The 27,255-nt window shown below is 51.9% G+C and overlaps 11 protein-coding genes across 11 annotated transcripts; 5 read left to right on the top strand and 6 right to left on the bottom strand.

Moving 5' to 3' along the window:
* Positions 1–86: 86 nt before the first annotated feature.
* On the top strand, positions 87–3,817 carry J7T55_015515 (uncharacterized protein; the record flags this gene model as incomplete). Its single annotated transcript, XM_053139757.1, has 3 exons — positions 87–2,727; positions 3,252–3,400; positions 3,542–3,817. The coding sequence occupies 3 exons, from the start codon at positions 87–89 to the stop codon at positions 3,815–3,817; spliced, it is 3,066 nt and encodes a 1,021-aa protein (XP_052997238.1).
* Positions 3,818–9,471: 5,654 nt separating this feature from the next.
* J7T55_015513 (glycosyl hydrolase family 61) lies at positions 9,472–10,284 on the top strand (the record flags this gene model as incomplete). Its single annotated transcript, XM_053139756.1, has 2 exons — positions 9,472–9,889; positions 9,962–10,284. The coding sequence occupies 2 exons, from the start codon at positions 9,472–9,474 to the stop codon at positions 10,282–10,284; spliced, it is 741 nt and encodes a 246-aa protein (XP_052997237.1).
* Positions 10,285–10,485: 201 nt separating this feature from the next.
* Positions 10,486–11,566, bottom strand: J7T55_015512 (lpha beta hydrolase fold-3 domain containing protein; the record flags this gene model as incomplete). The annotated part of the gene is made up of 3 exons (XM_053139755.1): positions 10,486–10,952; positions 11,028–11,233; positions 11,289–11,566. 3 exons carry the CDS (start codon positions 11,564–11,566, stop codon positions 10,486–10,488), a joined length of 951 nt encoding a protein of 316 aa, XP_052997236.1.
* Positions 11,567–13,109: 1,543 nt separating this feature from the next.
* J7T55_015511 (uncharacterized protein) lies at positions 13,110–13,719 on the bottom strand (the record flags this gene model as incomplete). The annotated part of the gene is made up of 2 exons (XM_053139754.1): positions 13,110–13,178; positions 13,351–13,719. The coding sequence occupies 2 exons, from the start codon at positions 13,717–13,719 to the stop codon at positions 13,110–13,112; spliced, it is 438 nt and encodes a 145-aa protein (XP_052997235.1).
* A 419-nt stretch (positions 13,720–14,138) lies between these two features.
* J7T55_015510 (endochitinase chi3) lies at positions 14,139–15,215 on the top strand (the record flags this gene model as incomplete). Its single annotated transcript, XM_053139753.1, has 2 exons — positions 14,139–14,608; positions 14,663–15,215. 2 exons carry the CDS (start codon positions 14,139–14,141, stop codon positions 15,213–15,215), a joined length of 1,023 nt encoding a protein of 340 aa, XP_052997234.1.
* A 620-nt stretch (positions 15,216–15,835) lies between these two features.
* Positions 15,836–16,777, bottom strand: J7T55_015509 (nucleotidase SurE; the record flags this gene model as incomplete). The annotated part of the gene is made up of 2 exons (XM_053139752.1): positions 15,836–16,335; positions 16,387–16,777. 2 exons carry the CDS (start codon positions 16,775–16,777, stop codon positions 15,836–15,838), a joined length of 891 nt encoding a protein of 296 aa, XP_052997233.1.
* A 685-nt stretch (positions 16,778–17,462) lies between these two features.
* Positions 17,463–18,226, bottom strand: J7T55_015508 (uncharacterized protein; the record flags this gene model as incomplete). Its single annotated transcript, XM_053139750.1, has 3 exons — positions 17,463–17,591; positions 17,660–18,024; positions 18,118–18,226. The coding sequence occupies 3 exons, from the start codon at positions 18,224–18,226 to the stop codon at positions 17,463–17,465; spliced, it is 603 nt and encodes a 200-aa protein (XP_052997232.1).
* Positions 18,227–19,404: 1,178 nt separating this feature from the next.
* Positions 19,405–20,340, top strand: J7T55_015507 (uncharacterized protein; the record flags this gene model as incomplete). Its single annotated transcript, XM_053139749.1, has 2 exons — positions 19,405–19,486; positions 19,556–20,340. The coding sequence occupies 2 exons, from the start codon at positions 19,405–19,407 to the stop codon at positions 20,338–20,340; spliced, it is 867 nt and encodes a 288-aa protein (XP_052997231.1).
* A 609-nt stretch (positions 20,341–20,949) lies between these two features.
* Positions 20,950–22,908, bottom strand: J7T55_015506 (uncharacterized protein; the record flags this gene model as incomplete). Its single annotated transcript, XM_053139748.1, has 5 exons — positions 20,950–21,860; positions 21,920–21,992; positions 22,061–22,314; positions 22,374–22,433; positions 22,749–22,908. The coding sequence occupies 5 exons, from the start codon at positions 22,906–22,908 to the stop codon at positions 20,950–20,952; spliced, it is 1,458 nt and encodes a 485-aa protein (XP_052997230.1).
* Positions 22,909–24,026: 1,118 nt separating this feature from the next.
* On the top strand, positions 24,027–25,615 carry J7T55_015505 (uncharacterized protein; the record flags this gene model as incomplete). The annotated part of the gene is made up of 5 exons (XM_053139747.1): positions 24,027–24,037; positions 24,119–24,190; positions 24,261–24,428; positions 24,489–25,146; positions 25,229–25,615. 5 exons carry the CDS (start codon positions 24,027–24,029, stop codon positions 25,613–25,615), a joined length of 1,296 nt encoding a protein of 431 aa, XP_052997229.1.
* Positions 25,616–26,158: 543 nt separating this feature from the next.
* On the bottom strand, positions 26,159–27,249 carry J7T55_015504 (uncharacterized protein; the record flags this gene model as incomplete). The annotated part of the gene is made up of 2 exons (XM_053139746.1): positions 26,159–26,854; positions 27,025–27,249. 2 exons carry the CDS (start codon positions 27,247–27,249, stop codon positions 26,159–26,161), a joined length of 921 nt encoding a protein of 306 aa, XP_052997228.1.
* Between the last annotated feature and the right edge of the window lie 6 nt (positions 27,250–27,255).

The following is a 27,255-nucleotide window of genomic DNA, read 5'->3' as shown; positions in this document are numbered from 1 at the left end:
CAAGTGGCACATTTCCGTTATCGCCCTCGACTACCACTGTGACTAGTGAGCTTTCACAAGGTAGCCCGAGAGATCTCTCTTCGACAATGATAGACATATTTAGTACCACATTTGTGGAAACCTCGGTATCAGCGCCCAGCTCAGCTTATTCGATGTCGCCATCTGGGAAAAGCACCAACATATCCACAAGTCATGGCCAAACCACAGTCGAGAGCTCGTCTACTGCTAGTCGTAGGGTCTCGAGCACTAGAAGCGGTGACCAGACATCGGCATCAGACTTCGTAGCCGTGCTGAGCAGTAGCTCTCTGGTGTCGATCAAGTCACCAACTTCAAGCAGCGAGGATGGGACGAAGTCTCAAGCATCAAGTTCCGATTCGCTCCAAGAGATGCATTCCACCGTGCTTACCAGCTCTGAACAAGACAATAGTCAAACACAATTGATGACATCGACTGGTGGTAGCACGCCGTCGACACAACTCAGTGTGCAGACGTCTTCTCAACAAGTCTCTGATAGCGCCATATCTGCTGTGTCTTCGACATTTCAGGATCTGGGAGTGCCTTCGATAACATCGAGCTCCATGTCACAGATCCACTCAGATAATACCTCCCCTATATCTACCAGTTTTCAGTCAGAAGCATCCACAATGACGAGCTCGATCCCACTTACTCACAGCACCTTGTACATGGGCGCGACGTCCAGCGGGACAACATCAATCACCATTTCAGAAAATGCCCTATCAAGCATCATTCAGGTCATCACGACCTCCTCTCCACAGTATTCATCCGCCAGCGTCACCAAACCAACTGAGGAGAACTCGAGCTCCTACATGACAACCCGATTGGTTCCCTCCACCCCTGCTTTAACGAGCCCAATAAGCAACGAAGTGCCGACCGTTACTAGTGACAGTGCCTTTGGATCCTATTCAACACCAGCAGGCCCTAGCATGACACAAAACTCTGAGCCAAATAGTTCAAGTAGCAGCTGGCAGCCGAGTAGCAACGATGCAAGCCTAATTAGCTCTGCTATCGGCACAAGCGAGTTCTCCCGAAGCGGATTAAGTAGCCATATGCTCACAGAGAACATTACGCCAAGTACAAGTGCTTCTTCTGCGGACACCGTTCCTTCGATTAGCAACAGTGAATCTTCTTCCTCGATCAGAATGCAATCAACGACCAGCGAGCCTGAACTCAGCTACCACATAAGCCTCTCGACCATTTCTGGCGACAGTTTCGCGGCAAGTACAAGCCAGGAGAGTCCGACTGCCACAGGGTCCACATCCACAACCACGGCTCTTGAGCCGACATCCCTAAGACCAAGCAGCATGCCTTCTGGTGATAGCAATGTCCCGGAGTTGTCCACACCAGAGACGCCTACCGCAGCTTTGAGTACTGAGAGCTCTTCCACCACTACTGGAATTGGCCACGAGCCTAGCAGTACTTCAACCTCAATCCAAAGCAACACACACTTACAATCGACCTTTGCCTCTTCAATTCGTCCGGACTCTAGCAGCAACACTGGACCCGGCAACATCACTCCTTCACCGTCCGGAGGATCCCAGACTGAGTCAACCTCGAGTGACAAGTCTTGGACAAAGGAAATTAGCAGCATGGATGCTATGGAATCGATAACGTCCTCCTATTTTGGTCTGACGGGGTCAGGTAGCATTGACATAAATAGTGCAGCGTGGCCAAGATCGTCGCTCACGCAGCCTGCGGCTACAAATTCATCGACGGGTGTTGGTGTGTCTGGATCATCCGTAGACCAACCTCTGTACACTGGTCAATCAGCCACTGAACAGTCTACCGAACAGTCTACTGAACAGTCTACTGAACAGTCCTCAGGCGCCATTCTCAGCCCAACGTCATCGGCGACGGAGATTTTTGTGGTTCAAAGTAGTGCTGCATCCGCAGTCTCAGGTGACACAGCTATACCAACCTCCCTAGGTTCTCCCGGGCCTTCTAAAAGCAGAACTAGCACGAGTGAGCCAAGTTCATACTCAACCAACGCATCCTTTGGCACTACTACCTCTGGAAATTTAAATAGCAACGCCACTTCGGAAAACCTATCTTCAATGGGAACCAGTGCGAATTCGGGCGCCAATTCGCTGGTTTCGCCTTCCACTCAAAGCTCCCAGGACTCCCTACCCTCATCATCTTTGGTGTCTGGAACCGCTGTCGACTCTCGGAGCCAGGGCAACACGCATGTAGCTTCAATTTCGACGCTCGACTCCGATAGCCTTGCAACGTCTTTTGTTTCCAAGATAGCTAGCCCAACAGCGTCGTCCGAGTCCTCGACCAGTGAGCTTTCGGATTTGTTCAGTTCCGCAACTCGAGAAATCTTTGTCACACAAAGCAACAGCGGGACCTTCTCAGCTTCAGATTTCACCACTACGTCCGACACTCTTGCGATTTCATCCCTTGGACAGAGCTCAAGTGCTTCAGGCGCCCTAGGAATACCAGGAGGTCCTTCGGTCGACTCTCATCAGGCTACTGCGCCCAATAGCCTTTCCACGCCCGAAGGAAACAACAGTACAGTGCCCAGTCGGCCGGCGTCTATTGATGGATCTCAATCAAGGTCTGAAAGCGATAGCTCCAGGTCATTTTCGACATCGACAATGGGCTACAGCAGCTATCATGACACAAGATCAGCGATATCAACATCACCCACCAGCAAAGCTAGCAGCAATATCATTTGGGCCTCAAGTATGGTGGACAACTCAACAACCAGTACGACCGTCGTGAATACAGGGCTCCGTTCTGAGAGCGATGTGCATTCGACTCCCTCAGTGACCCAGTCGGAGTCATTGCTACTATCTACTGAGCTCCAAGCGTCATCAAGTAGAAACTCTATGGATACCTCCTCCCCACAACCGAGTACTGGCCAGTCCAGTCCATCTTCTAGAACATTCACAAACTCATACCAAGAAAGCGTCAGTTCTCGTGTCCATATGTCCGGGCAACTGACAAGCGACGCGAGCAGGACGGGCGCCGATCCCAGTAGCCGTCCCACTTCATTTCTGTCATCCAGCAGCTCACTCGATATTATCGATCTTTTCTCCACAACAAAAATTCAAAGCAACGTTGTTGTAATTTCTGGGTCCACATCGAGCGCTTCCGCCACGCTAAGTGATATGTCTGATGGAACACAGTCTGACTTTAATGTTGTGTCCTACGAAAGCGGTTCAGCATCAATTATAACAGTTTCTCAAAGCCATACTAGCAGTATTATTTCATCAGAGTATTTTTCCCAGAGCATCACAGCAACTACAACATCTTACTCTGGATTGTACTTCCAAACTATCTCGAGCTCATTCCCGTCAAGCCGCAGCTCAGAAACACACCCTACTGGAGGCTACACGACAGAAATGGAGAGCTCGCTCATGCCCCCATCTGGGCCATCGTCGAGGTCCTTAGCTGACTTCCAAAGCACAAGGTCCAGAATGCCTGGCGATGACAATTCGACGAGTATTCAATCGTTAAGCGCTGAGTCGTCATCAATACCGACTGTGGGACCACTTACGACTTCAACCGCTAGTGATAGAGAGCTGCCGTCGCAGGAATCGGCCGGCGGAATCAGCAGCAATTTAATCGGTTCTATCAGCTCGTCTACCGTGAGTCGCGTCATGCTGACAAGACCTGCGTCAACAGGAGCTTCCCAAGCACCTACAAAAGAAGACCTAAGTGCATCCGGCAGCACTATGCAGCCTTCCACCTCATCGGTGACAAACAGCATTCACGAATCTGCATCGATGAGTATAACAGGCGGGCCCACCGTGTCACGCATGCCGGCAGAGCATACCCCGTCGAGCCTCGTTAACGGGACAACCGATTTTGTCTCATCTTCATTGTGGTTATCCAGTTATCAAGGCACACTGCTTCCCGCCTCAGCCCTATCCTCTCGGCCCATCAGTATCGTTTCCATCGGGATTTCTGGCATCCATTCTGATACCCCAGCCCCGCAGGCATCTGACTTTTCTTACTTATTGCCATCGGAGGCTTACTCGAATTCTCCTACCAATCCAAAGCCATCGACTTCTCACATCTTGTTGTCAACAAGTGGCGTATCATATAATCTTTCATTTCGTTCAACCGTGCATGATCTCAAAACATCTATATTTGGAAGCAATGAAGCCTCGCCATCTGACGACATAACTCAGTCGGAGACACCCTCCCACTCATCAATCTCTTTTGTGATACCAAAGTCCACAACGACTGCAGAGTCTGGCACATCCTCAGCTGTTTCTGTCACTTCTGGCGTCGGAGTTTCCTCCATTGTGTCCCTCTCTCCGGGAGGTTATCCCACCACGACTTTGTCAGATCCGTCCGTAGATTCTTTGGTTTCGACGTACAGCCAGCAAGCCTATTCAATGACGACTTCGACAAGGAGGACGTCCAGCAGCACCAATCGACGGGTCATGACATCTAACGGCACCGTCAAGGTCAGCGTAGTCGTGTCGTATACCTCAACAATCACCATTTCCTTGTCATCCGATTTTCTAGGTTCCAGTCAAGGCAGCGGCGGAGATGGTCAATTGTCTGGCACAGCGACCTACCAGCCACTGAGCCGCTCAAGCAGTGGATCGGAGAGCTTGACCAGTCCTAACGTGCCCGTTCCACCTCCCAGTCCATCATCCGAAAGCCTTTCTTCGACGTCTCTTGGATTCCGATTACCCACCAGTACTAACACTACGGGTGACTCTGTGACGTCTGAAGCTTCAACATCCTTGACAGAGCGTACGAGCAATGAAAAGCTCTCAATCACGTCTCGATCATCAACATCAACTACTTTGAGGATACGCAGACCGCCACGATCTGAGGCGTCAAGTCCACCAACAGCAACTGATTCGAAACCGCCATCTTCGTCCAATACCAGCCAGCAGCCCACAAGCTCCGCCGCTACTCCATTATGTTCGGTCACGGTCATTCTTTTCCTGGTCAGAGAGACCAGCACTGTGCCTTGGGGGATAGCCGAGACGACAGTGGCGGAGTCACCTACGGATGAGTCTACCTCGTCGTATGAATGCCTGCCTGTGACTAGGACAATTGTGACCGATCGGAGCACGATTTTGAAATCGACTGAAACGGTGACGATTACTTCAAGGTCCGGTACTCGTGGGCTCACAAGCTGAATGAGCGGAGAAGTAGCGCATCGAAGGCTCCGAGGGTTTCTGCCCTAAGTTTGCAGACACCAGATACCCACTTAGGTTTACCAAGGGCATTAGAGTATTTAGTTGAAAGGTTCTAGATATAAGTTATGACAGATGCTATCTAGCACGTAGGTAAAGCACGAGGCTCTTTGTGGAGCACTTGACTCTGACTCTGGTCTCTTTCAGCTATGGCTTCTATTCAGTTCTTGGAAAGACAGTCCAGAAAACCAGGTGCTTTCAATCGTAGAAAGCAAGTTCTTGATTTCTGTCGGGTTCATTTAAGTATGCTATGATCCGTACAACGCGTAGATGTTGCCTCCTTCCTAGCTATCCTCGACATTTCTAGACATGGCAATCCCCAGGACCCTGGGCTCGATGCTAACTGCTTTGCCCTCAACAGTCGTGATCAGGAACTCATCCAAACCCACTCCACCGTATGTGAGCGCGTCTACGGTGAACCATGAGTCGCAAATAGGGGACAAGGGCCCAGGACCAACCGTTCTGGTTGAGGTCTGGTACACAGCTCTCCACGCGCTAACAGTGCCGTTCGAAGATTCAGTCTCCAGGCCAGAGTAATATAGTCGTGCTGTAGTGTTGGTGCCTTTCAGTTGCTCAAGTAGCAGGAGTACATTTCGTCCACCAAAAGACCACTCCTCGACTGTTAGCCCGGGCTGATCATCCTCTGTCACAAGGGTAATGTTTGAGGCGGTCGCCTCATCCGAGAAGGCACCTGCGTAGACACCAGCCACCTCGGTCCTGGCCGCCTCCCTCACAGACGGCACGAACGTATCCACCAAAATGTCCGCGAGAATGCGGGTATTGTCCGTGGCGGACTCACCTGCCGATAGCACAGTAAAGCCCACCTTCATTTCAGGAATGAGTATCACATATCCCGAATACATACCCAGATCGCCCGCCTTGGTCATCATCATCATGTATGGCTCGCCCGGAGCACGGTAGATCTCCCATGGCGCTCCGCCCGCGGCGTCGGGGTTGGACAGGAAGGAGTGCGGCTTCATCCAGCGCCGTGTCACGGCCGGAGCGAGCTGCGCCGAGCCGAGCATCGCTTTGCCGACTTTTCTCATGTCATTTGTGGTGCTGAAATAGCCACCCGCGGGTGTCAGGTCGAGCAAGTCGGCAAACCACCAGCTTATTGAGGCGTTGTATGGGATGATCGATGTGTCAGGAGTGGTTGGTGGGCTGTAAGACGTCGAGGTGAGGTTTAGGGGACCCACGAGGTTCTCGTTGAACATCTCGTGCATGGGCTGGCCAGTGATGTTTTCAAGGGCGTACCCTAGGATCTGAAATCCTGCGTTGGAGTAGACTGGTGTCTCGTATGATGCGACGACAGGATGCTGTGTTGGGAAGTCTGTGAAGAACTCTTTGTTTTGACATGGTGTTAACCGCACGAACAAAGACTAGGCTAACATGTTCCGCGGAGTGATACTCACGAGATCGGTTGCAAGGTAATGTGACCAATGCCGGATCACCGCATGTGGATCTGGAGGCGTCACTCTGGCTGGGTATATCAAGTGCGTCAAACACCTTGGCCAAAGCTGCTGCGTGTGTCGGGTCCCTTCCGATGCCAGCCAGGTGGCTTGCCAGAGCCCCTACAGTGATCGACTCCCAGTCCACGTTGGTTGCAGGGTCAAGTTTCTGCGTCTTGGAGATTTCTTCCAGATCGGGCACATATTTCGTGATTGGGTCGTTCCAGGACTGATCGCCAGCTGCTATCAAGTAGAGGTACACAGTCCAAAGCTTCGACACGCTCCCAATACGGTAGATAGTGTCCGAGTCGACCTCTTCGACGCCGGCTGTGCGCTGGCTCAGTAGCTGGGCTGGTGTGAAGTGATGGGTGAACAAGGAGGCCTCGTCGTCGAGAGAGTAAAAGTCCACAGAAAACGCTGTCGTATCGGTGTCGAGTGGCCCATACGCTGTTGTCTCGTTCCTAGCCGCGAGAAGCTGCTCTCGGACTGAGTCTGCTGCCGCTTGGATATGCTTGCTGGTGGCCAGGCCCGTGGGCGCCGGATAATTCTGGTCATAAAGAGGGCATGGCTGGGTGTCAATAACCGTGGCAGCAGATGTTGCTGCCAACACGGCTAATGATATCCTGAATGAAAGTGGCATAATAGACAAATTCCGGGCATGTAGCAAGTGGAAGGCTTGTACAGGCGTACAACCACCATCCGAAACGTCCAGAGACGAACATTTATAAGTTTGCTCTTTTCTAAATGCGTAACTTCTTCGATCCTTGCTCGCTGTCGAGTGATCCTCGTCTAAGCCACATGCTGGGCTGTGAACTCCTTGTCTCTCCTGCGACCATCAAAGTGCGCACAGGTAGGAGCCACGATTCAATTGCTGAACAAGTTGGTCCTAATTTTCAGTCAGGGATGTCTGTAAGTGAACATGATGTGGGAAGAGACGACGAAGTCCGAGCAAGACATGGGTAAGGTCCGAACACAGCGAGGGTTGGATTCTGTGGCTTACGCCGTCGGGGCTGAGCAGCGAATGCTTGGCATCGGACTGGGTGGGTCCAGTGCGAGCGACGCTATCACCATTTCGAGGATGCTAAGTAAGCAGATCTAGATCCCCTTTGGATGTCATGACTTCTTCGCCCTGCAAGCTGAGTTGCTAGTGTCTATGTGGTTGTTCTGATGGTTCGATCTTGCTGCCTTAATCAACGCGCCACCATGACAGCTGAAGCCAGCCCTGAGCAACAACAACTCTTCCCTGCAAAGACTATTTTTTTCGTAACATTTATTCGTCCCTGGTCAACAGGAACGGTGTGCAGGCACACCACGAGCACTGCGATCACCATCGACCACCATGTCTGACTGCGTTGAGTTTCGCAGACTCATGTCGACAGTAAGGATACCCGGAAAAGACCTCAGGTATAAAGGGAATTGAGCAGCAGACCGATCGTGCCAACACCACGCGAAATATCGTTCGCCGCTGGAAACATCCAGACAATCACCTAAAAGCAATCGAAAGTCCTCCGTCGACAATTAGTCTAAGAGCCTGCCAGATGTACCATATGATTTTGCCAGGCTCAAGCACGAGGAGCTGCTCTGGCTAACATATCTTTGTGCAATCCGACTGAACGGCCTGCCAACCTCGACATTCTCCACGGAATCTTCAAAGTATTATTGTCAAATTAGCAGAAGACTTCCTGTGCGAAGACTAGCATTGTCCATTATCTCATGCTTCCTGCTCGGGAGACAGACTCTTAGCGCCTTCAATGAAAGGCCCTGTACGTCAGTCGCATTCTATTATGATGCTTTCCTCTGCCTATGCGGCATCTTTGAGGGAAAGCCTTGTAAGTGAGAGCCTGATCGCGGGTGAAAAAGCGTTCTTCTGACACTAAAATGCCCCATTGATGACCGGTTCGCCACCTCAGACTCGTACCGATCTCTGTGTTCAGCTCGCTTCCCTTCCTATTTCAGATTGCCATTGTCAAGCGGGATCTCGCGTGGGAACGATGAAATCGCTTCCAAGATAGAATCAACGCATCGATTGGGCAAATGATAGAGGACGGCGATGGTCAGAAGTGTCCTTCAAAAGCAACCTGCAAGTCGATGCAGTGAATAAGTTAGCGGGTCTCTTAGCTCCGTGTCTGACTCTGGTCTGTAGCTCGTGACGCCATTTTCAAAGCGTGCAATAGATGCGCTCGTTCGTAGTAAATGTTACGTTCGTGCTGACCTCAAGTGCTCGATATCCGGTGCTTCGATAAGACTCTCATTTCAGGGTGCCTCCATCACTGAAAAAGGGCCCCAATGCGAGCAGCTGTTGCGACGTTGACAGCACAGTAGCTTTGCAAAAAACAGAGAAATATTGATTGAAGTAGTCCGCACAGGCCCTTATCCCGTGCTGCGGCGCCAGAACGGCCCGATTCATCCATATTAAAGCCGGCTGGAAACAACCAAGCACAGCGCCTTTCTTTGAAATGCCAAGATATCAGACCGCGGATGCTGCATCCCCGAATTAACTCTTTTCGGTGCCGCGGTCGAGGCAATTCCGGGACATTCAATCAGGAGGACCAAAGAAAGCCAGTGCTGTCACTTCATATCTGCCCTTCCACCAGTGTTATTCCACCGCGATGTAATGGTTCGCTTTTCGGCATCACCATGTGGCTTCCCTCACCACGTTGCCCCCACGAGGCAGGCGTTCTAAGGCGGCTAACAGTTCACCGCCGGCCTGGACTGCCGATCGCTGGCGATCCTTGAGATCGATAAATGCAAGGCTTGTGCGCACTCGAGAATTTCAATGGTCTACTGTATCACCACAAATTAGTCTTTCTAACCGTTCCCACAGCTACACCGCAGCGATGATCGCCTCGATTGCTCTCTTGGTAAGCGGCCTCGCCGCCACGGTGCTCGGCCACGGCATGGTCACGACCTTCAAGACCGATGGTGTCTCAAACCAGGGCTTCATTTTGGACTATTACTACGACAAGAAGAATGGCCAGCCCGTGCCCGACATTGCTGCCTGGTACGCTGAGAACCTCGACAGCGGCTTCGTGGCACCCAACAACTACGGCACTCTGGATATCAACTGCCACATCAACGCGACTCCAGGCACGCTCTCGACCACGGTCTCAGCCGGCGGAAAGGTCGAGTTCGATTGGCCTGCGACCTGGCCTCATCCATACGGTCCAATCATCACGTACGTTGCTAAGTGCGCCGCAGATTGCACCAAGGCCGACAAGTCAACGTTGAAGTGGGTCAAGATCGAAGCTGTTGGCAGTAAGTCGTTCTCTTTTTCGATTCGTGCCTCCGCGATGGGCTCGGTACGGATTTTAACGACATCTTTCACAGTCAACTACACCACACAAAAATGGGCGTCCCAGACCCTGATCGACCAGGGCGGTAAGTGGACCACGACCGTGCCCAAGTCGCTGGCTCCCGGCAACTACGTGTTCCGCCACGAGATCATCGCCCTGCATGGTGCTGGCTCGCTCAACGGCGCGCAGAACTACCCCCAGTGCTTCAACATCAAGATCACGGGCTCTGGTACTGCCAACCCCACCGGCACCTTGGGCACGGCTCTGTACAAGAACACAGATCCTGGTATCTACTTCAACCCTTACACCACCATCACGAGCTACGCCATGCCTGGCCCAACGCTGTGGACTGGTTAAGCAGGATTGACTGGAGGCCTTTGGAATTCTTGTATATACGATAGTTCGCAAGCGTCGAGAGTGGCTTGGGTGGGGAAGATGGAATCAAACGCATTCATCGTTTTTTGCTCCACCTTCTTCCCATCCCTAGCGGCGTCATTCATATACAAATATACCCACAAATGAACGCAATCTAGTTCTCGCCCCATGGAACCATCAATTTTAGCTAGTCAGCCTCGCCGTGATCTCGCTAGCAATCAGCGTCATCAGCGCCTTCGGCGTAGGGCCCTGCCTCGCCGCCTCCGAAACCACCGTATCGTGAAGCTGGCCGTGCCCTTCGACAACAGCACAATCAACACCTTGAGTTTGAAGTTTCTCACCGAGTAGCTTTCCGGCGTCGCGGAGCACATCGGCACTGCCAACCACGATCAGCGTCGGCGGAAACTGAGCCGCCACCTCATCCGGCATCGACCTCGGCGACCCCAGCACGGACGCCCGGTCCTCCTCGCGCGGCATGTAGAATCCTGCCATGCCACGCAAGATTGGCTCGGAGATGAATGGGCCTCCAAATAGCTCGTACTCTGATAGGGTCGGAGGCGCGTTGTAATCTGCTGAGGTTATAGGGCAGATGAAGACATTAAAGGGAATTTCAAACTCCTTCCTTTCGATGGACATGATGTTCAGGCCGGCTGCGAGATGACCTGTCATCTTGTTAGTGTGCTTCGCGTGACCCAGTTTCCGGGGAACTCGTCGGTCGGACTCACCGCCTGCACTGTCTCCTGCCAGTGTGAAGTTCCTCCCCTGGAGACCCAGCGACTCGCCGTTTTCTGTCAGCCACTTGAGAGACTCGTAACACTGGTTATGCTGCACAGGAAATTGAACTTCCGGTGCAAGCGTGTACTCTGGAAACACGACAGGGAAGCCAGTGCGGAGCGCGAGGTCTCTCACGATGCTGTCGTACTCTTCAATGCTGTTGGATGGAGCAGAGTCAGTGGAGCTCTTGAATTATGTCCTAATTGACCTACCTTCCAACAGACCATCCGCCGCCGTGGATGAAGAAAATGTATGGTAGCGGCACATCTTCACTCAACCCCTCCGTCTTGTATATCCAGAGCTCCACACCGTCCTCTACAGGCGCTGTGAAGTTGGTTCTGTCCACTCCGGGTAGCTTCTCGTGCTGTTGCGACGGCGCAAAAGTTGCCAGGTACTCCGTGAGCGTGAGACTGGCAAGGATTTCAGGCGAGGTGAGATTGGCCAAAGCCTGGCTCAGCGGGTCAAGGTAGGGCAGTGAAAGCGCAGACATTTTTGATACAGTGCTTGGTTGCGCTTAAAAGATTGTACGGAGCAGGCAAAAGATGTTCCAGGGATGCAAATCAATGCACAAAACATCTTGGAATGCCTATCTCCCTTTATAATAACAAACTTTGCGCCATGATCGTGGTTCCCACTTTGGTGTTTTGTTCCGCAGTCACAACATCACGGAAGCAGGACTAAGCTGATCTGAGGGGTGAGATAGGCGTGGCGTCTATTTCGCACAAACTAAAAGGTAAGATACATATATACCGTGCAGAAGGATGATAGAACGTGATAGGATGGATAACTGTTATAGGCCCAGTCCTGACTGTAGCCTGCTCCTACAACAAGCGAGACTGCTAGTAATAGCTTGATGGGGCAAGTTGGCACATAATTGCAAGATACCTCCAAAAGTAGTCAAGTGATTGTCAGAATGCTCGGACATATGGTGAACTCCCACTTGGAGTAAATCCGACCCAGTCGAATGGAGCCCGTTGGTAATTGTTGAAGGATCACCACCTGGCATGTGAGATAAGACTAAAATCCGCTAACACGCTGCATGCATATTCTCGCTTTCGCGTCATAGCCGTTTTTTCTTGCAACATTCTGCAAAGATATAGCGATCGGTTCTCAGAAGGTCTTACGGTGTAGATGCGTGAAGATGGAGGCTTGAAAAGAAACAACACAAGATTTAGGCGACGCAGGTGGAGTTGAGAATCATCTGTACTGCACTGAATCTACTCCATCTAATCAAATCCGTTAGGGAACCAGTTGAGCGGTTGTCACTACGAGCTAGGCGGTAGTCAGAGTCCGTACACAAAATGCTAATCCTAGAATGGTCAACCCTGACTACCGCCCAGCCCCGTAGTGACTACCGCTTAACTGGTTTCCTATTTTGCACGCTTGCTGTTTTGTCTGCCTGAGGTCCTGCTATAAGCCGCATTATTTTGATCGCTCCACCTGGTGACATTCACAGTCAGATGCAAGGCTTCCACAGCTGCTTCTCTCGCAGCGAAGTTCTGCTTCAATTGCCGCGACGCCGCGATCTACCAATTTGAGCCCGAACGGACCCACACGGGGAACAGATTACAGGTGGCGGGGGGTAGAAATGTCTTGGCGGGGGGTACAAAATGTGGGTCCTCACCAAAATTGACGGGGGGTAGAGACAACATGCTTGCAGCATGCGGGAACCAGTTGAGCGGTCGTCACTACGGGCTGGGCGGTTGTCAGGGCCCGTGCATTAACCCTAACCCTCTCAAAAAAGCCAAGGCCTGACTACCGCTCAACCCGCAAGAATGTACACTGGGTTCACACCGAGTTTGCAATAAGTTTACACTTGCATCTTGCTTATTTAGAGGATTACAAAGAGTACCGAGTTAAGCCTCAAGTAGTGCTTAAGCCCAGCCTACTGGCCTCTTGCTTCACGCTTATCCCTTTGCCCTATCCGGCCCTTTTTTTTAATTTAATTACCAGCTTAAGTTTAAACTCAGTGTGCACTTTTGCGGGTTGAGCGGTCGTCCGGGTCCGTGTACAAAATGCTAGTCCCAAATTGGTTAACCCCTGACGACCGCCCAGCCCGTAGTGACAACCGACCAACCGGTCCCGTAGTGACTACCGCTCAACTGTATGCCCATTTTGCAAAATGGCTTTAACAAAAACACCCGGAGGCGAGGACCTGTACCTGTTTCATGGATGCATCGTTCCATGGTCACATCTGGAGACAGAAGCGGCTTGGAGGCTCACGCAGGCCCCCTGTGTTTGAAGGATTCGGCGCCAGTCCCGAAGTAAACAAACGAGGCCATCCTCGAGCCCTCCGGGGGCGGAAAATGTTTCGGCGAGGACCGAATCGGCCCCAATAAGCCAAGCCGGGTTATTCTGGGGCTTTGCTTGACCAACAGTGCCCACGTGTTTAGTATCGCCTATCCAGTAAGCATCGTGCCATGTCCGGAACATTTCCGTTGGCCGGCCGGCCGGCCACCACGACGCCGATCCCTCGACAACGGGACCATGTGCATTGGAGAGCTCGAAAACCAATTGTATGCAGCGGCCTTTCTTCTTGCCTGCCTTTCTCGACTTGCCGAGCTCGGCAGCGTTTCCTGATGGCCAGTTTGGTTCTGTGTACAGCTCTCCCAGGAGCCCGCGCCGAAGGCCTGCTCCTGTCATCTGCAAGCACTTGGCAGGCCCCGAGACGGTTCAACCAATCGATTCCTTGGCCTTGCTCTCCCCTTGAAGAGATGCAGACCTGCTGACGGCCACCAATGGTACGAGGTCGGCGAAGGCAACTCACAACATTGCGCCGCTGTCTGAAAATCGGTGTGTGTTCAAATCGCATATAATGACGGCTCCTCGCCATGATGAGTCTGTTTCTCTATCTACCACAAGCAACACAGCAATTAGTCTCTTCACACCTTCACTTTCTTTTCTTTTTTCTGTCTCTTGACGAGATACTAGCTCCTGGAGAGTTAGATCCATTCTTTATTGCCCCCCACAGTCTTTACATCTTCATCTCAACCAACTTATTTTCATTCCTTCATCACACTTGCTGCGCAAGGTGTTTTATCTCATTCTAATACTAATTCATAATGAGACTGCCAACTCTCGCTGCGATTGCCTTCGCCGCAGGATCTGTTAATGCGGCTCCTCATGTCTCTCGCCACCGTCAGCGCACAGTCAAACGCGCTGGTGACGTGGGAGACGGATCAACTGTGATGACCTTCTATGGCCAAAGCACTGAGCCAACTGATCTTTCCGAGGTCTGCGAAAATGACAATTTCGATATCGTCATCCTCGCGTTTATCACCAGCTTGAATCCTCCCAAGCTCAATATGGGCAAAGACACTGGCAGCCCGAGCGACGCGCAGAAGAAGCAGGAGGGCTGGGAACTCTTTGATGGCACTGTGGCACCTGAGGATGGGAAAAGCATTGCTGACAAGATTTCGGATTGCCAGGGGAAGGGTAAAAAGGTCATGATCTCTTTTGGCGGAGATGAGAGATTCTCGAATGCGACCTTCAGCAGCGAGGACGAGGCCAAGGAAGCCGCTGACCAAGTCTGGTATGTACCAACAAGTGGAAGACGTACCTCAATTACTAACGATTACTTTCACAGGAACCTCTACCTTGGCGGTACTGATTCAACAGACCTCAGACCGTTCGGCGAGAAGGTCACCCTTGACGGTCTGGATCTGGACAACGAGTCCGGCAACGGCAAGTTCTACCAGGAATTCGTCACTGAAATGAGGAGCAAGATGGGAACGGACTCCTCACGAACATATCTCATGAGCGCGGAGCCGATGTGCGCCTTCTTCAACGATGCCGACTCGTCCATCCCTGACAGCGTCTTGCCCATGCTTGACTTCGTCAACATTCAGTTCTACAACAACGAGGCCCAGGGTATCGGTGGAAAGGACTTTAACAGCGCAATCCAGTCCTGGGCCAAGAAGTTCGCCGCTGCCAGCCCTAGCCCGAAGCTGTTCCTCGGTGTCCCCGGTGGCGAGGGCGCTGCTAGCACCAACATCCAGTCCGCTGACGAGATCAAGGATACCATCACATCTGTCAAGAACATGAACATCACTGGGTTCGGTGGTGTGGGCATCTGGGATGCTGGATTTGCCATGAAGGATACTGCCTTCCCTGACGCTGTTAAGAGCTCTCTTGCTTAAGGCTCGACACAACCAATAACTCTTCGCATCTAAAAGACGATCTGGGTATCTGCATGTTGCAACTACCCAGAGGTCTGACCAAGTAACACTTTCGCTACGCAGTCAATAATTTGACGTCCATTCTTTTCATCTGCTCAATCCCAGCCTACAACACTCTTTCAACTTATCACACACAGCACGCTCGCTCTGACAACACTCATTTCAAAGTCCCGATTTATTAAGTCCATACTACACTCTTTTTATCAAGCGACAGCCTGTCATCAACGCATTGGCACAGGCATCGTTCCACTCATTTCGCAGTCGAGAACACGATGTTGCTCCAAACACAGAGATATGGGCAGACCAAAACAGAATATACCTAACATGGAGAGCTGGGTTATATCACACACACACAAAAAGGAACATTTTGTAAATAGAATCTCCATCGTATATACAAATCACAAATTCACACTCTTTCACAAATTCTTTGTTCGGAAAATTTGAGCCTCTGGCCATCTCAAGCCCGTTAGGACAGGCTTGCCCTAGATTTTGTCTCTACTTTCGTGCCTCAAAGATCAAACCATGATTCCTTCAAATAGTGCTCATCATGAGGCATGAGGGAAATTCTCATGTCGTCCCGCTCAAGGCAAGCAGGAGAGAATAGACTGCAGCTTGCCAAGCACAACAGCCTGCGCGGCAGCAGTTGCATCCTGCTTGTTACTCGCCACACCAACACTGATGCTTGCATAGCATCCCGACGTGCCAACGACAGAGCTCTCAGTGGGGAGCCTAGTGGACCCGCAAGTGCTGACGTCGGCGGCCGTCGACGAAGAGGCCGAGTTGATGCGCGACAGGACGAACTTGAAACGCGACGCGGACGAGCAGGTGCTGCTACTGACGGTCGGGTAGTTGACGTTAAGCCAGATGCCGCTGGGCAGGTAGGGCTTGCCGGAGTCGACGAGCGTGGTGGTGACGTTTGTGGAGAGCTGAGCATAGACGGTCTGGTAAGTCTGAGTAGCGGTGGTGTAAGACACTTGCGAGCCCGAGGTGCCGCTGAAGGCGATTGCTGGGATGCCTTCCAAGGCTGCCTCGGTGGCTGCGCCGACCGTACCGGAGATGAGGGTTGTGGAGCCGAGGTTTGCTGTACTAGGTAAGCATCACGGGCGAGCAACATGAAGTGCAGGGCTCTTACCTCCGACGTTGTATCCAGCTACCGCGATATCAGGGGCGCCACCGAAGAACTTTGGCGAGAGAGTCTGGATGCCGTATCTTATGGCCGTAACAGGGTAGGAATTAACATAGTTGAGGCGAGGGTTGGAGCTGTTCGACCCATATGCCGGGCTCCCAGCCGGACAGCTGTTGAACTCGCAGCCCGAGGTCACTGTTCCGGGCGTAGCATCCGATGAGCCTGTGCCGGACCTGTTGTCGGCCGGGGCAGAGATGATCACGCTCTCGCCTGCGCTGGTGAGGGCATCATAGAAGACGCGGATATTCTTCTCGGCCCAGCCGTCGTCGTTCGACAGGACGACGTTGACGGCCTGAATGGCAAGGGGGCCCAGGAGGATGGAAATAGGGATCTGCATCTTTTAGAAAATGGAAGACGAGTGTGGTAGGGTGGCGATGGTCTAAGACGACACATGTCAAGAGGGTGGCTGAGATGTTCTTTATATCGCCACCTAGACACTCGCTGTAATGTGGATGAAGTCTTGGACTCGGCTCATTGCCATGATCTCATTAGAGGCCTCGGTGTGGGAACAAGCATGGCGCTCATGGACCCCTCGGCTTGACGCGGGTTCGCCAAATGATGCGGGATTGATCAATGTAACGCTGCATCATAGAGTCTACGGATAGACCAGGTGCATAAAACATGCAAGGTGCGCGCGTCGATCAACGGTCTCCAACAGTTCATCCCACGTGCGACGGCAGGGATCATTCAACAACAAATTCAATGAACCACTCAGGTGCTAATCATGTCTCACGAAGATTTGCAGCTCTGGTCATCAATCCTCGTGCTCCAATCATCTAGTGCCATTCACCATGCCTGCTCTACAGTGAGCGTACACAGCCTTCGATGCCTGTACACGTTCCATTCATTAGGAACCTCATCCGTAACTGACTATTTCTCTGCTGTCTTGTTGCGTCTTGGTTTGACGTCGTTCGTGTCAACCCCATGATCTGTTTTCCTCTCATGGCCTGTACCTTACCCTTCGGAAAGCGAGCGAGAGACCACGGCCACGATTAGTTCTGTGTTTCCAGCATTGTGATGTGTCACATCGGCTTGCACTCGTCGGCATTGGCTGGGCCAGCTCCAAATCGGTTCCGCCTGATTCCAAATGTGGCAGCCTTGGTAAACACCATGTAGTTCGTGTACTTGAAACCAGTAGTAGCCTGGAGAACCTGCAAAGTAAAGCCTCAGTGATATTGAATGGGGAGAGTGTTAGAAAGAAAAGGCAATGTGATCTCACTTTCTTGACATCCTGGATGGTGTCACCATTCACAGCCATCTGCTTCAGCTTGTCCTCAGCAAGGCCAGTCCACTTCTCAATCGTGACATCGGAAAGCTCCTCCATATCGCTCTGATCGATGCCCATCTGTTGCAGCATCTCCTTGACATCGTTGTCACTCCTACCCTCCTCGGCCACGATCTCGGCTGTCGCACCAAGGAGACCAACTATGCGTCCCTCCTCATCGTCATATTCATGCTTGTCGTAGTGAACCTTCATACCGGCACAGTCCGGGTTCTCGCAAGGGAAGTCAACTGACTGGACGGAGGGCTTGTGGACGATGACGCGTAGGGGAATCAGCTCTGTGCAAAAAGAGACGATCTCCACTAATGATCTGCAGTCAGTTCTCAGGACGAGGAGAAAGGAATCCGATACGAGGAAATCGTAGATTGAGAGATAATGCTTTTGTCGCTGCTTACTCTTGGGGTCAGGAATGGGAAAGCGCTGGCCGTCGGTGTGTCGCACGTAGTCGCGCTGGCCAGTCTCCTGCTTGCAGTTCTGGCAAGCGTATTTGACGATAACGCACATCTTGCCTGTATGCCTTTCTAGCACGTGGATTGCGAAGACTATTGCGAAATGGGACCGTCTTGAAGGCTTGATGTTGATCTTTGGTGCTAGTCTGTCAATGCTGCGAAGCAGTGGCCCGCGGGGCTGTTTCTTGTTTCCTTGTTCAGGCTGTTGAAGCTGGATGCTGGGGCTCTGAGGGGGAGCTCATTCAACAAGCCTCAGAATCGCGGCAGATATCTTTTAGAAAGTGATTAACATAAGCCAGCTACGGAGAATTCGTGATCATTGAGCCTAGTATGATCATATGAACAATAATCAACTAGGTTCATCTAACAATAATCAGTGAGATTTTGAATGACCCAAGGTCAGCTAGTTCAATTCACTGCAATAGTTCGTGTGACATGACCTCGGGGCGGCGCACAATGTCCTCTTTCTTGTCATGTTTGACAAGCAGGATTCACGACATTTCATCCGCAATAAATAATCAACCACAACCCGCCAAGAGGTCTCATTGATTTCAATTTACAATTGTAATCAAATTCAATGTGCAAGTTCCCAATACCAGAGCAGTGCCAGTCTGCCGCGGTGGGTATCCATGCACGAGGCCCTGAGCTTGTTTGTTGCACCCATACAGCTGCTTGTACTATTATACGCGTGAAAAGAATTCCTAGTTTTATGTAAGTCAACACAGCATGATCACCATAACGGCAAAAGGGACCTCAGACTTCCAATCTGGGAGGCATCCTGGTGGGTGGTGATGCTGTTACAGACTGCCATGAATCCTCAGCTACAGACTTGGAGTATGGCTAATGATCAGAACCAATCGTGTATCGATGTCTGTGACAGGCCTCTGCCAAGTAAATATGAAATAAACAGTGTTTCGGTCTTCCAAACTGTATGCAAGTCCTCTGCCTGCATTGTCTTCACCACAGAACAAACCACTTTAGGGTGCCTGGGCACAAGGCACCGGAATTACCTTTATCAAATAAATCCAAAGCCTACGGAGCTAGCACAAAACGCAAATAAAAAAAGATCTTCCACCAGAGCTTGGATTGAGCTGCCCGACCCCGCAAACAAACCTTTGTAGGCCGCTCCACTTTCCTCCCAGACATCTCTGTCTGCGACTTGTGCAAGTTTCCTTCTTCTTCAAAGCAACAACTCTCTCAAGCATCTAATCCTACAATCCTCCATCATCGAACATGGCAAACGAGAAGGACGCTGCCGCTACTAGCGGTTCACGCAAGCCATTGCCCACATCGCCTCGTCGCGGTAGTCAGCCTGGTATGCATAAAATGCTTTCTGACAACACACTCGAGCACAAGAAGCTAACCAGTGACAACCTTGAAGCAGTTCAGCCTGGTTCCTCGAATGCCATGGAAGGCATCATCCATGAGCACAATGGTGTTGAGCAGCATCCAGAAGAGGTTCCACCCCAGTTGGCCCAGATTCCGCCTGAGCTTCTGCAATTGCTGTCGCCTGCGAAACAGTCTTTGGTACAGAGTTGTCGAGCAGCCATTCAGGAGTTGATCAACCTGACAACTGGTATGATCAATATGCCCCGTGATCACCGCTCGATACAGATGCTGGTTGCGAAGCGAAGCTTTTATGCACAACAGTGGGATAGAACTCTACATACGCTTCACCAACATGCAACCGTCATTCGCCAGGGTGGACAGCCTTACCCAATGTTTGCCATGGACGGTGTTATTGGTCAAGCTCTGGATCTCATCTTTCCAAACTTCGTTGCAGCTCGTGACAACAATCAGCATGCACACGGACCTCCACATATGCAAGCATACCAGCCACATACTCAGAATGGTCCCCCGGCGCCAGTCATCACCATGGACAAGAATTCTCAGGGCACTGGAGGCGGGCACACGGGAGGGTTGGCCGCAGTCATTGAGCGTCAGTCCAACTTGATGTTTCAGTTCATCAACAACAGCGACCATGTGCTGTCGTCACAGGCCAATCAATTGTTCAGTTTCCTCACAAGTCAGCAGAATGCACGATTCAAGGACTCTCTAGACCTGCAGGCTGCTCATATCAGGCATGTTGCCGCCAGGGAGAAAGAGGCGGCTGAGCTCGTCGAGTTGTTCAAGAAAGAGCGAGATCTGTTTAAGGACAAGGAGGACTAAGCCCTATTGAAATGTGAGCACGAGGTCCCCCATTCAACATCGTACAACTCTACAACAGCAAGAGATGGTGTGGCAGCAGTTTCCTGCGAGGACACCCATGCGGTAAAAGTGCATTCTCAAGGCGTCGTGGAATCTATCTCACAGAGGTGATGGAACCTGTGTCTACTGTTTGAAGGCTGGCTTACAATCCTACTGGGATAGTGGCAACGCACATTTGGTATCCTGGTGAAGAGGACGGGCATAATTGGGGACTGAGCCCACTTACCGGATGCAGCAGCCATCAGCCTTGGTCTTCACAAAATGCAGCAGGGGGGAAAATGGTTTGGAGACAATATGCGAAGAGTCACTGGTATTTTTTCATTTGTGCAAAACAGGTCTTGAGGCTTGGCCGGTCTCTCAGTCAGTTTACCATCAGAGAAACTTCATTATCACCCATTGTTCTCGTCAATACCTGTAATCTCTCATTTCGAATCGTAATGATCATCAAAAAGAAATCTCAGCATCTTTTGTGACTGGGTCAGAGGGAAACAGCCAGTGAATGAAGAAAAGAGATCGGTCGTGGTATGACCCCTACCCAGAAAGTCCGCAGCTTTGTAATAATATCCTCTTTCAGTCTCTATGGACTGGCCGAAAGCGCACCCGGTACTGAGGCTTCTCCCACATTGCATACGACCGAAAATCACGCTGAAAGACAACCTCCTCACCAGGGATCCTCTCCAAATTAAAGTTCCATAGCACCTTAGCAATGAACACCCTTGTCTGCCTCCACGCCGAGCCCATACCCGGACAGCTGCGAGGGCCCCGGCTGAACGGCCAGAACGCATCCCTCGCATCGTCTTCGAATGCCGCATCCCAGTGCTCATGGTCACGAGGCAACCACCGCTGGGGCCTGAAGCTCTCCGGCGAGTGGAAGTAGCGTCTGCTCCTTGTGAAAGCGAAGTGCCCATACTGGACATTGATGCCTTTGTCAAGATAGTGGCCGTCTACCATAGCGCCTGGAGACACACGCGGTAGACCTCCAGCGCCGATGACGGTGATGCGCAGTGTCTCCAGCAGGCAGGCATTGAGGAAGCGGAGGTGGGCAACAGTCTCGGTGGTAATGTCATGACTGCTTTGGAACTCACGTCGGATCTCCTCCGTCAGGTGCTGATAGCTCTCAGCATTTTGCGCCAGGAAGATGAGAGTGCAAAGGAATTGGCTCGAGATAGGCTCATAGCCCGCGCTCAACAGCTGGCCTGCGATGATCTCCATGTGCTTCAGCTCCTTCTTGTCAGGCTCGGGTGCGTCTGGCGGGCACAGATGCTCAAAATAGTCGAGGTGGCTGGTGTTACCCCGGCGTTCGATGCGGGTTAGGACTTCTCTGTGGTTCAAGGCTAGGGTCCGTGGCAGAGTTGCGATTAGTGATGGCGGTATGAAGAGAAACTTGAGCGGAGATAATAGGCGGAATTTCTTGGTCACTGCGTTGACGGCTAGAAAGAAGTTCACAGCCCATAGAGCGTCGAGAAGGGGCGCATTTCTCACTTTCTGTAGTCAGCATCAATGAATCCGGGGGGGGGGGGGGTTGATGTTGGGAACGTACTTGTCTGCATCTGCTTCATCTCTCGACTGTACGCCATGTCGGCTGATACGTCAAGCGCAAGCCAGTCAGTCCACTATTGGTGGCTATATCAGCTTTTGCTTGGTAAGACTTGGCTGGCTGGTGCGTGCAATTCAGACTCACCTGGCGGAGCTCAACTCCGCCTTCCACGCTTCCGAGCTCACGCATTCTGTCGAGGAAATAGTCGATATGTTTATGGAGAGTGGGTTCTTTGGCGTTCAATGACCGAACGCTGAAAGCTGGTGATAGTCTTTTGCGAACTATGCGATGCCTGACAGGGTCTCTCTCCCAGATAATACCATCTTCGCCCTCGCCGAGGTCCAGCCAGTCTGTTCTGGTGAAGTGTTCCATATGCTTGGTGTGCGATTCATAGATGTCTGGCGCTTTCCGTCAGCTGGCTGCTCCCTATGAACAAGTGGTGGGCTTCGTGACGCACCTTCTGCCGCCTTAGGTGTGATAAAAACAACCTCGTTCGGGCCGATCCGAACAACATCGCCTGCAAGACTGCGTTAGCCTTCAGTACCTTCCCTTCAATCTTGAGGCCCACCGTATTCATCCAAGACTCTGGCGATGGCCCAAGGATGTCTGCCCTGAAGCCTGATATTGTCAATCTTCCTCTGTTCATCATATGCTGAAATGTATTCGGCAACTCACCAGTGATAAGCCCACCATACGTTAGACACGGCTGCGATCCGTGGGCCGGGATACTTTGCTAGGGGGTGAAAACAAAGCAGGTAGAAGCAACGAATCGCAGCGTAAAGAATTGTCTGATCTAGATCAGCGTCGTCTTCGGAACAAGCACACGAATTACCCACAGTTCCAACTGCCACGCCAATCCACTGATCTCTGCTGATACCAACCACTGTCAGTAATTTGAGGAAAGATGCTGCCATGGCGCTTCCTTGACATGCATGAGCCACGCTCTGACCAGAGTCAACCTGATTGGGATGAGAAGAAGGCGGCAGCCTCATCGAGGTTCGTGATGTGGTATGAGCAGCTAAACTTAAACAGACAGGGTCTGGTTTGGAGTATCGACTGTGCCGCAAAAGCGTCCACCCACCCCTCACGGCAATAACAGTTGGTAGCCAAAGCGGCTAACGCATGCCCTCCAGGGTAGTGTGATGACCTGTTAAGGCAGGCGACAACCAACCCACGTTGTTAGTCCGCTGACCACCGGTTTCTCAGCTGCCCACTTGCTCGCTGCTTCACCGACCAGCACAGGTGAAAAGACATGACCGTCTATGACAAGTGGAATCGTGGTATTGGGCACAGGAAGGAATGGTTTTGTCGATGCCAGTGGTCGTCCACAACTGGCACTTTCGTTTCTCGACGTTCCATCGTAGGGCCACGCACATGCATACATGCATGCTTCTCAGCTTTGGAAGGCCTCCTGGCAGACACGGAAAAAACCAGTAATATGGCTGGTAACAGCGAATTGCCGGTATGATTAGTTGTAGACCTAGATCACGTAATCCTGTACATACTTCAAAACCTGTGGCGATGAAGGACCTGGTATCTATGTCCCTAGACGAGCGTTGGCAGCTGGCCAGTTGCAAGTCCTTGAGATTGACTTTGTTTTAATCTCCCTTGACATGGGTTCATCTTGTTGTTGATATGGCTTCCAATGCAGGACTCTCGTTTCTCTTCTGATGACGATCTCTTGAAACTATGGGGTGTTGAGCATGCTTTGCCCTTCGACAGCAAGGCAGGAAACAGGTACCCTTAGCTCTTGTCGAATCAGATGGCATTCCGATCAAGTTAGTCTTGGGATAAGCTATGGAAGTACATGAGGGTCGCCGCAAGCTCCCTCGGGCAGTTCAGTACTCAGATCCATTCTGACAACCCTGTTAGAAAACACCCCCTTTCCCAGTGAAGGTCTTGTCAGTGGACCCTGCTCTGGCTGTGAAATACAGGCCTTCAAAGTGAATTTGAACTACTGGCTGACCATTTGAGCTGGTGCACTCTCGAAACTTTTCGTTCTTCGCCTATTTTCGACTTTCATCAAACTCCATTACACCCAACTACTTACCCCTTCAAGGTCAACATTGGACAGTGGCCCCCGAGCCCGTTGATTCGCATCTCGCCCATCATGGATACGACGTGAGTACTCCCCAAATCATTCGCGCGAACCTTTTTCAGAGCTTCTCATGTGGCCATAATCGGAAGGCTGACGTATTGTAGAGCCGTAATCAAGCTAAGCTGCCAGGCCGCTGAGAGCGTGCTGCGCTTTCGTGCCGTTGGCTTCACTCGCAGGTGAGTAGCCGCATTCTTTTGGTATTATTTGGCTGCTGCTCCGTCACTAGGTATGCTGACGGCTCGCAAGACCAACGATCGATCTACAGTCCTTTAGAGCTGCCATTACCTCGCAAATTGAGAAAGTCGCCAAAGATCACCGTCACCGCTTTGAAGTTCCTCTGACCGAGGTCGCTAACTACGCAGGCATTGGCGCCTCTCGTGCTGCCCAGCAATGGAATGACATATCTCACGAAGAGTAAGTGACCAAACAGCTTGGGCAATGGGAATAATGGTAATGGTGCTAATTTCTTGACAGGAACCATGTTGCAGCCGAGTGGTTCCGCAACTGTGTTTGCAACCTTGTCAGCGGTGTGGTGAGCGACATTGGACAGATGGCTTTCGAGGACCAGGGCATGAATGCCTGCATGTACCTCGAACCTGACGACTACGACCCTTTCGATGTTCCCAGCTACGCAACAGCAGCGATCATCGGCAGCGTTTCGTCCTCGCCCTCAACCGATGAGGACAACTACTACGGCTTCGAACCACCTCAGGCCCATGAAAATAGCCATCAATCACCGGCCAATAGCACTCGATTCAAGGAGAATTGCACAGACGATCTCCTTCCGCTTCGACACGAGATTGAGAAAGGCTTCGCATCGGTGGAGCGGATGGCGGCATCTCAAACGGACACCTCAGCTCGAGCCGAATTCATACAGAATACAAAATCCCTCCGCAGTATTTGCGAGCCTGTTTACTCCGGTTCTTCGCAACAGAAAGTCCTCAAGCGCCCTGCCAAGCGAGCTCGCTTGGGTTCTTCGCCTTTGAAGCCGTTGCCACTCTCAGCTGGCCTGGTAGCACCGGCAAGCCACGACGTTCCCAGGGCGCAGCAGAAGTTCTGCTGGACGGAAGAGGAAGTCAAGATCCTACTCGCTGAGAAGAATGCTGGTCGGAAGTGGCAGGGAATTGAGAAGGTGAGCACCTCTGGGGGCCAGTCAATCACAGCCTAGTGGGGAGATCGGTGACCAGTGACCAAACTAATTCTGATATCCGTAGTTGCTCCCTCGTCATACCTTGAACTCTTGTCAGCGGAAGTGGCAGATTCTCAAGAGCAAGGATGCTAGTTTACAAGCCCCAGTAGATGATGTCAATGGCGGCGAGAAGGACCAAAGTGACCATTGCCAGACGGTCGACCAGTTGAAGGTGGGCGACCGAGAGGGAACCTCGGAGGCCATCCCAGTTCAAGAAGATGAGGACAAGCCAACGAGCGTCCCAACCAAAGAGAGCAACCAATGCCAGGCCGAGAGCGCAGACCTCCGCGATAATGACAAGCCGCACCATATCGAGGCCGCATTTTCCAGTGATGTAATGGAGGACGCTGGTGGAGTCTCTGCCGAGGACTCAACAACCAAGAACAAGAAGGAGAACAATCTTCCGGAGTGAAGATGGGGAGTCGTGGCCGCCACAAGAATTGATACATCCCGGCTTGTTTGACCCGGGTGTCTCCCTCCTTACAGCCCATCTCTAAGTCGTTTTCCACCCATGCCGGTACGGCATAAATCAACGCACTGCGCCAGGTGGGTCTGATGGACTAGGTCTGAAGGATCTGTCTGTCAAAGATGTTACAGTGTGCCTGGGAGGATATGACTTGCATTCACAACTTGACTTGCAACACTATGAAAATTAGAGATTTCAGGCATACCCTATAATTGTTTAGGGGGCCTAATGGAGTGGTCATTTGACAGAGATGCAAAGTTTGTAGTTTAACCCAGGTCACGTCCGTGCTTGAATGCGTCAATGACATCTGGAGTGCTTTTGATCACCTTCAATCAGATCAGACACCCGATACCACAGCAATGATAGCAATGGAACACATCCTGACGACTAGCTGGATATAAACGCATTGAACTCAAGATATTTGTCAGTTTCCATACGCAGATTTTGTGGTTCATGTCACACTGAGCTTCATACTGCCCCGGCTAGGACTCAGAGAGCTGTACACCAAGATGCCAGTCTCGCAGAATCCACACCGGTCACTTCAATGCATCCAGCATTGTTGACAGGCCGCTTCGTGAAAGATTGAGGAAGCCGGCCGAGGAAAGGTCTCGAGTCCCACGAGCTGCCCTGGATCCCGACCCAGACGCGTTTCGTGCGGCCAGGGTAAACATTGGCGTCCATTGCTCCCTGAGGGAAGTCGGTCCTCTCCGGGCCCCAGTTCGTATACCCAAAATAGTTGGACAGCGCACCATTAAGGTACGAAGCAGTGATGTGGTCCGGCGGGCCGCTGTCACTCAATATGTCCGGTGTGTTTGCGCTGCCTGTGTTGATATCGCCGCCGAACATATACTCGCCGTTGCGCGGCATCTGGACGACGTAGTCAAGGCCGTTTCGGAGCAGCGACCAGGCGCGTCCGCCGGGCAAGCTGCCATTGTCGGTGTAGGAGTGCCAGGCGCCTGCTTTGGGGAGGCCGCTCCCACCGAGCTCGGCGCTCATGTGCAGACGACCGCCGCGGATGGCGCGCTGCAACCCTGGCACGAAGTGTGGGGTCCAGGCGTTTGTTGCGTAGACGACGTGTTTTGCTCGGATCTTGCCGCGGGATGTGAACACTTCGTAATTCGCCGTGGTTGGAGAAAGGGGACGGAAGAGACGTTCAATGCGGTGGTGTTGGTGTCCAGGGAGAAGCTGGGGTATGTGTGTAGCAAGGACTTCAGAGAGTGGGTAACAAATCGGTATGGCCAGATAGCGCCCGCCATTTTGGCTGTCCCGGTCATGATTCCAGTGACCTCAAGCATGAGAGATATCTGCAGCAATATTTAGCATGCGACACTCAACACGTCGTGTTTATTACTCACGTTGCGAGCTTCTTCCCCTTCGAAGACGGCCCACTCCTTTCCAATGTCCGGCATCTCTTTCTTCAGAGTCTGCATCTGCTGAACCGCCGTTTTCCACTGCGCGTCGTCGAAGAATGCGTCGAGGCTGTCCACAACCCGAGCTTCGGCCGCCTGTCGTCCCTCCTCCGGCAGTGAGTTGGCTGCTGAGATCAAAGCATCGACAAGGGCAGATCGAAGCCGCGTCATCTTGGC

Source organism: Diaporthe amygdali (genome assembly GCF_026229845.1).
Source record: "Diaporthe amygdali strain CAA958 chromosome Unknown NODE_5_length_1802954_cov_64_987939, whole genome shotgun sequence".
Lineage (NCBI taxonomy): Eukaryota > Fungi > Ascomycota > Sordariomycetes > Diaporthales > Diaporthaceae > Diaporthe > Diaporthe amygdali.
The sequence above is the reverse complement of the archived record's forward strand: the minus strand, read 5'-3'. Positions and strand labels throughout refer to the sequence as shown.